General features: G+C 41.0%; 1 protein-coding gene across 1 annotated transcript in view; it reads left to right on the top strand.

Moving 5' to 3' along the window:
- Positions 1-12,008, top strand: part of THSD7B (thrombospondin type 1 domain containing 7B) — a 699,268-nt gene that overhangs the window by 321,446 nt on the left and 365,814 nt on the right. Inside the window, exon 9 of the mRNA XM_040645418.1 lies at positions 7,418-7,533. Within this exon, the coding sequence (XP_040501352.1) occupies positions 7,418-7,533 (116 nt within the window). The remainder of the gene's footprint in view (positions 1-7,417; positions 7,534-12,008) is intronic.

The following is a 12,008-nucleotide window of genomic DNA, read 5'->3' as shown; positions in this document are numbered from 1 at the left end:
TCTTAAAGACTAGAAAATACCTCTCAAAAACAAAGGTGGAAACAGTTATACTACGGACCATCAGTAAGGTTATAATATGTGCATTAGCTAATGGAAAGTAAATGTGGCCCACGAATATTGAATCTATTTGAGTAATCAAATATTTGCTTGACCTCATCTTGGTATTTTTGGCTTTTTTTCAGTCATGTAAAGACTAGGTCAACGTGAAGGCAGGTTCTCCACTTTGAAAGGATAGGATTGTGTTGCTCCCTTTGTTAGGTTCCATTGCTCTGTTATGTGGGGGCAGTAAATCCATATGGCCATCTGAATAGACTGATTCATGCCTGTAAGTATGTCGCGATCACATACCTGTCAGACTCTGCACCTGAAGACATAAAGTTAAAAAACAAAATAAAAAAATAGTAGGAAAACTTGGACATGGGAATTAGGATATAGATATCCAAAAGGGTCAGGGACAATTGCAAGTGATAGAGGGAAAACAATAATTAGGCAGAGAACTCAGCTGTGGGAGTTTTATCTCTAGACCAAATGAGGAGGCGTGACGTTTCCCCAGTCCATGTAGGAAGCTCGTGGAAAGGAAAATGTAAGGGACCTATGAAGTATATGGTGACTGGGTAACTGTCCTGTCCATGGAGACTTCCCAGTGGACGTGCTTCAACTAGTCTCTTCCCTGTGGTAGAACACCCCCCTCCCCCCGTCACAGGAGTGATACATCACCAGGATGGGCATGCTCAAGCTTCTGTCAAGTGACACAAATGAGGCAATTTAGTGCTCTTCCCCAGGAATTTCTGAGGTGGGAAAAATGAAACCCTCTCTTCTTTCTGTTCATGAGGTTCTAAGTATATGAATTGACAGTTGCAAAGGCACGGTCCTGGAAGAAAAAGCAGGCAAAGGGAGTGGAAGTGATGCTCAGAAAGAAGCAGAAACCAAAGCAGGATATATCCTGGCAGCAGCAAGCCGGGCTCATCCCGCTAAAGATGTCCCTACGCTGCCTGGCGGCACAGGCAGACACATTTGCTCTTCCACCTGTTTCGATCCAGTTTGCATTGCTGTCCTGGGCAACTCAAACACCTGGTTGATATTGCCTTGAGGCACGTTGATACGTATCTCTGGGCCTTTTCCACACTGGCATGGAAAGCACAGTACTGTAAAGAAAGTCATAGGAGCTCAGTTAAGGGAAGCAAACTGCTGATGGCAGAAGTCGTGCAGACTGGCCAGATAGTGCTGGTGCTGGAGCGTCCGATGTGCAGTCGGCTCTGCAGATGCAAGCGGAGGTGATAGGACTTGCAGTGAAGCACAGTCCAGAAGACCTCCTCTCTCTCTTCCCAAGGCTGGCTTCTAGAGGACTAGAGTTGGGTGTTCTTAATTTGCTGCAACCCCAGACCTAAGCACAATGTCAGGCATTTGGTCAGTGTACCATAAATGACTTTGGAATCCATGAATGAACTAGATTTATGTGTAGGAAAGTTACAGGGTTCAACAAGGATTGGATATGAATTGCTGAAGATGGAGAAAAGCTGATGTCTGTCCTTTGTTCAAGAAAAATTACTAGATCTATTGTCATACATTTTGGCAAAGGGGACTGCTGTGAAGAGTAATGACTAGATCTAATGTATGACCTTCTACTCTTATTAATTCGTAAATGTTATTTCTGCTTTAGACCTGACTCAACATTGCTTGTGCTGTGTTTTGGAATATCACATTATGTCAGTTGTGTTTTGCAACTTGCCTGGTATGCGTAGCACTGCATGGACTGATTGAATCAATGGGAGTTGTAGCCAAACATGGACAATAATGTTTTACATTATCACCTGGCTCAGGTGAAAATCTGATTCACGGGGTTCTGGTAAAATCCTAAAAATCTTATAAAGATATTATGCAGACGTGAGAACTCCTTTTATCTTGGGAAGGATTGCAGCCTTGATAATGTTCATTTTTATGATGTAAATTTTCAGCTGCTTAAAAAAGGTGCATGAAATATCAGCTTGAATATACAAATAAAATTAAATATGGCTTAGGTATAGCAGTAAACTCTACATAAAATGCAGCGAACTGTTATTCCTTATTGTGATGAGCAAATTTAGCATGCCTGATGTCTGAGCTTCTCCCTGACACAAAACTTTTCAGCTCTGAACCAGAACGGGAAAATTCTGCTTGATATGAGTACAGTTGGTTTATTTCTTAGCAAAGGGCCATTAGAATGAAGAATGACACCAAATAAACTGTCACATTTGAAGGACTATTTGGACCAGAAAAGTTGGATTATATGATCAGGAAGCCCCTTTTTCTATTCTTATAATTACTTCAAATGACAAGTGTTGTTTTGTTCTGTTTTGTTTTTTGTAAAGGCTTGAGCACATAAATGTTATTCTTGTGACTAGCCCCTAGTTTTGCTCGGCTTACCATCACAGAAAAAATGAATTACACAGATGTTTTCCCTAACACACACACACACACACACACACATTGCTAATTACTTTTTGCCTGCTAATGAAGCTGGAGACTTAACAATTTAGGTTGAATTCTTACTGTATATCTCCAAACAACCCTGCTAAATATGAGGAGCCTGAATTGACTTGAGTAAAATTAATTAAAAACTTTTAGGTTAAGGAGATTAATTGAGCTAAGAAATTAATATCTAGTGTCCAGTGAAGCACATAGTGAGATAGTGAAACCAGCAGCAATAGAAAATATCCTTTGTTCTGCCCTTCCAAAAAAAAAAAAAAAAAATAAAAAGAAATATATATATATATATATATATATATATTTTTTTTTTTTTTGTTCTTTTTTTTATGTGAAAGCTGTTGCAGTGGGAAAAGATTCCCTGCCATTTGTGAAATCCTTGGGGTGAGGGTAGGGGAATAGAAACAGAAAAGAGGAAGGAAACATCCTAAAGAACGAGGGGCCTTCACGGTACAGAGAAAGAAGTATGTCTCCATGGAATGGACGGGCTAATATAATGTGTTTTATCTCCAAGCCCACTGCACTGGGAGGCAGAGTTCCTTGCAAGTTCTTGCTTCCCTGGGTTGGTGTTTTGGTTTCTATGCAGTTGAATAGGTGAGGCTGTTACCATTGTATGAGTAATAGAACTGATCATATCAGAAAATGAGTACTAGCCAGGGCAGAAGTAGAACAGAAGTGAGAGCTTATTGGGATAGTTCTGGGGTTTTGTTTGGTTTTGTTTCACTAATCATTTTTTTTCAGTTGCAATGTAGAAAAAAATAATAATAATAAAAAAGATTAAAAACACAATTCGGAGCCTTCTGAAAGTCCTGATAAGGCACTTTTTGCCTTTAATGTGAAAACACCTGGTGTTGTGTGAGATACAATAATACAGAGCTCCATTTAAACATTTAACGTTGACAGAGTTGGCAGGTTTGCCCCACGAAGCTGAGTGGGACGTGCATCGGTTCCTGGGTCGGAGGACTGATCAAAGAAGTGGAGCATTGTCTCTGCATCTTGATTATGGGGCCTAACTGAAAAATGGCAGGTCTTTGTAGCTCGGTGTGATGCATTTCAGCTTAGCGCTTATAAGGAGCTGAAGGCTACAGGGTGACAACAAGATAATAGTTACAGAGCATTCCGGTGCTGGTCCAGGGAAATATATGTGCTGAAATGAAATACATTCATCCTTTTATTGAGAGCACTGCCAATCTAGAGTCCGAGCATTACGAGAAATTAGGAAGTATAAGTTATGACAAAAGCCAAGGGGCCATACTTTGTTTACTAACTAAAAAGTGAATCCATATGTCTCCCTGGGTCTTAAGGCTTTAATTTTGTTTTGGAAATGGCTGGATAAATTAGTCAAATATCCCCAGGGATTTATTTGTCTTCAGGCTCCAATAACATTGAATACTATCCAATCATTCACTTACTGTTATTAAATATTTAAGCTGAACTAAAATATGGCACTTTTAAGATATGATATAAGATGGAATTCCACCATCAAAGCATTAAAAATTAGTTTATGTGTCGTGCAGGCATACACAGGCACACAGACACACACACACAGACACACACACACACACACACACGAAAACAGCACAAAAGCGGGCAAAAGCCTTTTTTGGTCAGTGTCAATACAACCATACAGAAAATAAACCTTACGGTTTTTCTTAGAAATAGAGGGCACATATGTTGCTAATGGTCAAAGACTATTTCTGAAGACTAAGAAGAAACTTATGAAAATTAGAAATGTGATGATTCTTGAAGGGGTAGACATCCTGCAAATAGAAAGGAAGAGGACGTTGAACCCCTGCAGAAAGGGTCAACTTTGCTGGCAAAAGAAATGAGCAGAAAACCCATTTTCACTGACAAGAGAATATTTGGCTCCTATCAGACCGGAAATCACGTTCCAGTCGTGGCCTCTATGAAAGCAATATAACCTGAGCTTGATCGTTGCCACTGAGGAGCTGATACTGTTTCTCTCTTATGGACTTCGGGGCAGAACATGGAGAGAGAAAGGGGCTGCATTGTGAAAAGTTGACACTATGCTCAGTGAGTATTTATTGTGAGTGATGCTGATCAAGGGTAAATCAAGTCAGCAATATCAGTTCCTAAAAGAGATTAACACCTACTCCTAACTGAAGTGAGCAAAATCCCTGCAGGATCAGCCTCCCTCTCCAGAAAGCCTGAAGCCAGTGCCACAAATATTTCTAAGCTATTTTGCCAATGGACGAGTGAGCGTGAAGTCGCTGGTTGGACGTGGGCCCCTGCTGCTGCACGGAGCACGCAGGAAGCTGGTGTTGCTCAACTCACACATCCATTTCCAGCCATACACCAGGCGCTGTTGGAGAGGAGTTGGAATACACTGCTGCTCAATTTAATTTTAGTAGACCTCAGAGTATGAATAAAGGACTTGGGAATGATTTTAGCGTTTTTTGCTATCTCTAGTAAAGTATGACATAAATTTTCCTTACCCGAGTAGCTTGTTTATGTAACACTATATTCTCACAAAGACACTCTTCTTTCTTTCTGTTGTTTTGTTTATTGAACTGATCTCTTTGATGGACAGCATTTCTGTGTATACGAAGTATGATTAATAATGCCACTAGTAATTTATTGAGCAATTCTTTTTCTGTGAGTATATCCATTTTCCATTTTTAGCCAAGTTTTCTTTGGTCCGTAGAAAAAGTAAAATAATACAGGGAGACCAATGATGGCAGGCAACAGGTCCCACCCATCTCCTGCTCCGTTTAGTATCCCACATCTCAAACACGGCCACAGCCACAGCCACATTTTAACAGTTGTTCTATGTTTTCTCTCTGTCTCTGTCTCTGCTTCTCTCTCTCTGTTTTGACTGGTAAGCCTTCACGTGGTTCACAAATATAATGACATGCAAGGAGAAATACAATATATAACAAAGAGAAGCCTGATGCTTACAGCCCTGCTCCCACCCCTGTCTCCCTGTCCCCCGTCCCCTGTCCTGCCGCTGGCAGCCACTGTGTTAGTGTCTTATCTCTGTCCAGTGTATCTTTATGTCAGTACAAGCAAGCACGAGTGTATATTTTTTGTCCTCTTCCCTTTTTCATGTTTACTTCTTAACTTTAAATCATACAGTTTCCACACATCATTCCTACATCTCATTTATCAATTTAAAATGCCCATCCCTTGATTCCCTCTCGTGAAAGCAAAGAACCTTGGCCCATTTACACGTACTCCTGTTTCCAGTCCCAGATTGGTGGTGTTCTGTTGGGTACGTTGCTTTAGTACTTTTGATTAATCTTTTTAGAACTTTATTTCTGTTTTCGTTTATATTTAGATTGTCACTCTGCCCACCTGCTTTGTCAGATAAGGACATCCAAGCCTCCACTCTGTCTCCCTCCCTTTCCATGCCCCCTGCTTTGTCCGCTGTGTCTTTACCTGATGGTGTCACGAATATTATCATGTACATTCTGTTCCACGGTCAAGTTCGGTCATCCACATTTGGCTTATATATTGTTTTTAAAGTTTTAAAGCTAAGAAAATGTTTTCATTTTGATCATTATCTAAATTGATGAGGACTGATGTCAGCCAGATTCTTGGATGACAAATTTTTCTTCCTCTTCTCCCACAACCATTATAGTCTGTTCTCTTACCTTTTTTTTTGGTGTTTGAAAACTGGACAACCTTTGCATTGGCATGTTGGTCATTTTGTATACAATTGGTGGGCTCTTCACCTGAACTGTCATCCTTTCATCAGCTCTTTGGGTTTTTTTTTTAATTCATTATTTCCTCATTAACTTTATCTCCTCTGTTTTCTCTTCTTCGAGAAGGTCTATTGATTGTCTGAACTTTCTACACTGTTGTTGTTTTTTTTTTCCCTATTATAATTTTTCTCAAATGGTCTCTCCCTGTGTGGCTTTGGGTCCATTACTGATTATTCCAGTGCCTCAGTTTATCATGTGAAAATGAAGGCTATAATGCCTCTCACTGTTGTCATTAGGAATAAATGAAAGAAGCTAGCTAAAGTCCTTAACTCAGCGCTGCCTTCTTAATACCAGAGCTCATGCTGTTAAGCTTTACCCACGCTGCATTTATGTGTTTTGTGAGGAACTTATGGGGAACAGAATTTAAAATGCAAATATCTGTCCTGAGTGCTTTCCTGTTTTTCTTTTTGGCATATCACTGTTTTAGAAGATAATCAATGTAGTTTTTAGCCCTCTGTGTTCATAAAACAAGTAAGCAGGCAAGAAAACAAACAAAAGCTTGATTGCCATTTTCTGAGGCTTTAGTTTTTCCAAGTGATTATGAATCAATTGACTGTGGTGCTTTCTTCCCAAGTGTGAGCATTCATTATCAGCAAAATAACAGAACTGCAGTGTTGCTCTTGTTAATGCTAGTTAGTATATTTGACATTTGCCATCTGTCATGTTTTGTTTGCTCCAGCTCAGTCCACATGTTCTAAAGAGATACCTGCCAATCGTTTAGATGTTCTAAAATTCTGCTCATATCAAAGATAAAGGGTAAACTTAAGTGGTTTTTCAATGATTTTTGTTTCCCAATATGTTCATATATTGCCTTGTATTTTCCTGTTTCTTTGGTAGAATATCACTGATCTGAATGCTTTCCAAAACAAATATCAGATATGTTCATTCCAAAAAAAAAAAAAAAAATCAAATGTCATTTGAATTGATGCTGATGGGGACACATTCTTGTGAAGGCATTCCCTTCCATTAGTTTCAGGGATCGCTCTTTTCCTGGAGGAGTGAGAAGTATTTTGGTCTCTGGGTCAAGAGAGCTGACGTTGCCCTTGACTCTGCCTCTGGCTGGGGGCCGTTAGGCAAGCAGCCTCACCTCCCTGGCTCTCTTCCTTGTCCATAGAAGCAACAACAGGGCCTCAGTGTTTTCTGTTCTGGAACCCCACAGTTCTCTGCTAAACCACTTACTTCTTCCAGGAGGCATTGATATTGTCTCTGTTGTCTCTTACCATTGACAGATGTCCAGATTCAACTCGGCCCGAAACAGTGCGTCCTTGCCTTCTCCCATGCAAAAAAGACTGTATCGTGACAGCTTTCAGTGAGTGGACGCCTTGCCCGAGGTCCTGCCAACCAGGTCAGTGCAATCTGTTTTTAGTGTTTCTCTTGCTAACCGCCTGATTGTATTCCCCCACTGCCAAGTAAACGAGAGACTGTAGAATGGGAGCACCTTTCTTTTCCATTTGCATGTCCCCCTGCGAAGCAAGGTTGGTAAAATTTGTAAATGAAGGCTTGGGTTTCCAGATCCCTCAGGACTTGGCAGGGAAGACATATTCAGTTACTAGATGCTGTCCTGTCACTGGAGTGCATGACGGACTCCTCCTCCTCCGGGAACCCTGTCGTGGGGATTTGAACAGCCGTCCACATGTGGTTCCTTATAAAGCCTCATCACTGACACCGTTTCTTTATGGCTCCTGTGTGCTGGGAGTCTGACTGGAGGAATCTTTATTAGACTATAGGTCCTTAAGCACTGTGCTTGCATCACTGACAATATAAGCCTGTGGAAGAACAAGGGCAGATATGTAAAAAGCATTGGATAGGTACAGGAATTGACAATATAAGGTTTGTGTTTCTTTACTATAAATGGTGATACTTTATACACCTGGGTGTATTTGGAGGGCAATGATCCAGGATACTTAATACCTCAGTCCTAAAAAACACATAGGAGCATTTTGGTAAAGTGACCCTCTTTCTTAGAACAGGTCTTTCCCCCCATGCTTACTGCACTCCCCCTGATGAGCAAGTCCGTGTGGAGATACCAGTACTCCTAGTCCAAAAGCTCCATTTCCACCTAAGACCTAGAGTTCGTAATTTAATTCTTCTCCCATAGTCTCATTCCCCAGCCTTGGTCCAGTGGATCTTACCATTACCACAGTAAGAAAAAGCAACTCCAAGAAAAGGAAAGGTGCATAGAATCATAACCCTAGTGCCCAGAGTAAATTGGGTTTCATCCACACATCGTCACCTCCTCTGGGTAGTCATGTCTTCTCAGGCAGGACAAGGCTGTACTAGCCTCCTGGAAGAAGGGGCAAGGAAGTACTGTTTGCGGTTGTGGGAGGAGAGAACCTGCCCCAGAGCATTCACACTTTTCCTTGGGAAATTCCATCCCTCTGCATCCAGGATCCCCCATGTTCCTTGACTTACGTGTTATCATGCATGTGATGTGAATAGATGACCAACATTGACACAGATCTGCCTGACACATCAAAGGGATAGTGACAGCTGAAGAAGATTGTCATCACCTGTGTCTTATGTTGCAACAGTGGGGAACCTGCATAAGGTTTTCATAACCGTGCCATTTTGTCTTCTTAATGTTCTTTTGTCACAGAATTAATATGGTTGTATCCATTGAGCTTTCTTATGGATAGCATTAAAATAAATATTTTGAATATGAAAGAGCCTTGAAAAATACAGTGGAATATTTTTCTGATCTTTTGAGGGATAAAAATAACAGTGTCTTCTAGAAAGTTTTCCAATCTTATTTTCTAGAATGGGGATATAGGGTAAGTGAACTGAATGAACAAGGTAATGTCACCTCCAGACAGAGCGGGACAGAAGAGCTATGATCTTTCTGAACCATTTGAAAGGCAGCATCGAGGAGGCTGACTTTTGGAATTTTAATGGTAATGTACTTGAAAGACATGAAAAGATAAATAAAGATAAATATTGGAAAAATGCAGGAAAATAAAATAAACTATGATGAAGGAGTTTTATTGAGATTCAGCTATTTCTTTCAGTTTCTTCCTCATGAGAGATTAGTATAATTCCTCTGTTAAATGATTATAAGAGAGGAAAAACTGAATTAAAAGAACACCCCACTGGCAGCCAGATATTGGTGTTGGAGCTGGCAGGGTCCCCTGGCACTGAGGGAGGCATATTAGTTTTGTTGAGCCAGTGCACCCTAGTGGCCAGAGATTACGTCAGCTACTGCTCTTGCATGTATTCTATGTTCAAGAAAATTCTCCGCTGCCTGAGAGTCTTCTAGCACTGGCTAAGGATGGAGGAATCATAGAGCATGTGAAATAATTGCTCTTCCGGCAATTTTAAATTTTACTTCAATTTCCAGAGATTCAATTAGTTATTTAAATGGTTGGCATTGTAATGAAAATAGTTCTAAGCCTCTGTGGTCTTTCTTTGCCTCCAATTTTTCAAGCCTAGATAATTCTTTTCACAGCCTGGCAGTCAGGGGACCTGGAGGAGCAAAGATTCAATTTTCAGATTTATTCTAACTTTCCACTTCAGTCCTATTTACCCTCATGTTTAGTTTATATCTTGGGACCAATATATTATTAAATAACTGTGGGTTAATTAGGGGGGACGATGAGAGGGAGGAGAATATTGAAGGAAATTGTACCTCTAAACCTATGGTCCTCAGACTTTATTGTCTCTGAACCATCTTGGAAGCATTGCTAAAATGCAGATTTTCAGTTCCATAGCTAGAAATTCTGATTTGGTAACTATGGGATGGACCCCAAAAATATGAGTTGTAAGTAGCTGCTCTTGAATGGTAATGCATTCTCCTTCTGATGATTTAAAAAAAAAATAAGATCCATGAACAAATACTGCTTGAACTCTGGACATATGGCCTGTTTTTCAGCTTCTTGAATGCATCACTTTCTGCCCAGCTCGACAGTTGTAGCGTGTGATAGCTAAGAACACAGGTGCTGGAGTGAGATGGACAGGGTTGAGTTTCAAAGTTTGTTCTGTGATGGGGACACACTACTTCGTCTCTCTGTGGCTCGGTTTCCTTGTTTATAAAACAGGGTTAATAGTCACACTTACATATATGGAAAGCGCCTGGAGCCCTGCCTTGCATGGAGTAGGCACTGGACAAGTGTTTCTATAGTTGCTCTGAGCCTTTGCACCTGCTGTGTGTGAAGCTGACACTGTATTCAGATGCCCCTCCTGTGTTGACCCCCTGTATCCACAGGGACCTGAATTAGCAGCCTTTCCCCAGCAATGCTATTCTCATGTTCTAGATCTCCCAGATGGGTTAGGCTGTCCCCAACTTACTTCATTAACTAGATCATCCCAGAGCATTCTGCACATCCCCCTATGTAAAACCCCATTGTTATCTTTCCATATCAATATTGTCCTTGCTATAAGTCCATGAATGCAGACATCACTTCTGTCATCTTCATGCTGGATCCTCTAAAACCAACACAGTATGGGGCATAGTAGTCACTCAATAACTACTTTTTGGATGGACAGATGTCCTGTAAAGAGCGGGAATGGTCTGACTTTGAATCCAGGCAGGATACTCTCTGTCCTTGAGAGTGTCCTTCAAAAATACACTTTGGAGAATGGTGCTCTTGAATAACCCTTCTCAAACTTAAATGCTCATACAAATCCCCTGGGGATCTTAGTAACTACAGATTCTAATTCAGTAGACCCAGATGCGGCCTGGAATTGTACCTTTCTGTAAGCTCCCAGGTAATAGCTATATTTTGGTTACGAAGCTCCAGGTTGGAATGAGGTTCGTTAGAAATTTTTGAGCGAGGCAATGATGTGGTCGAAGTTGTGAAGTGAGAAGCATAGCCTAGGAACAAATCAGCAGGTGAGGACACAGGTGAGGTACGGTGTGGGGTGAGGAGAAGTGGTTTAGCCTACACTGAGAAATCAGGAGAAACATGGGCCAGAGCAGGGGACAACCTTGGCTAATGAGGAAGGAGGAGCTCTTTTTTGCAGCTGTGGTTTCAGATTGGTTCATCAAAGAATAGTTTATGTTCATGGTCCTTAAATTTGATTGCACAGTGGAATCACCTAGAGATCTCTAGAACATACTTTTATGTTTGGGTTGTATTCCAAGACATCATGATTTAATAGGCTTTTCATACGATCAGGGAATCACTGGGTTATATGAACCTCAAGCCAAACCCATTTGAAACTTCTCGGAGAGCCAAGATGGCTTCATTGGGCTGAGTGCACCAGGAGCGATTTGTGCCTTAGCAATGGATGAGTTGTGTCAGCTTTTATTTGGTCCGGGCTGGGTTCATGAACTGAATCCTATGACTTAAAAGTATTCTCAAGCCATGAACAATCTCTAGCTAGTAGCCAGCCTCTGCTCCTGCTTCATACTCCTCCTCATCTGTGTCTCTCTTTAAATGCTTAATGATAGTCCCACATTCTTCTAAGCAGATCAGATATTCGTCATGCTGTGGCCCTGTTGTGGCATCTCTGATTTTTAAGTCCCAGTCATAAATGAGCCAAATGATCAAGAACCAGCCTTTGGGGCTTTTCTTGCTGTTTTCTTTTATTCTTCCTTCAGCCTGTAGAGCAAACGCCTGCCTGAAGTAGCCGATGTTACTTAATAATGACAACAGTTTCTTATTGTAGAGGTTCTCAGCCCTCTGCAGTTTTGTTTTGTTTTGTTTTGTTTTGTTTTGTTTTGTTTTTTAATGCGTAGATGTCCAAGACTCACTCTAGCCCCTGTTCGTCAGAGTCTGTTCATGCTGAAGGGACATTTGCAATATTAAAACTCTCCTCCAGTGACTCCTTAAGTGGGTAAGGATGAGAAACACTCATTTAGTGCTTTGTACGGTGCAACATGCC

This window comes from Ursus maritimus, unplaced genomic scaffold (assembly GCF_017311325.1).
Source record: "Ursus maritimus isolate PB19 unplaced genomic scaffold, ASM1731132v1 scaffold_1, whole genome shotgun sequence".
NCBI classification, from domain to species: Eukaryota; Metazoa; Chordata; class Mammalia; order Carnivora; family Ursidae; genus Ursus; species Ursus maritimus.
The sequence above is the reverse complement of the archived record's forward strand: the minus strand, read 5'-3'. Positions and strand labels throughout refer to the sequence as shown.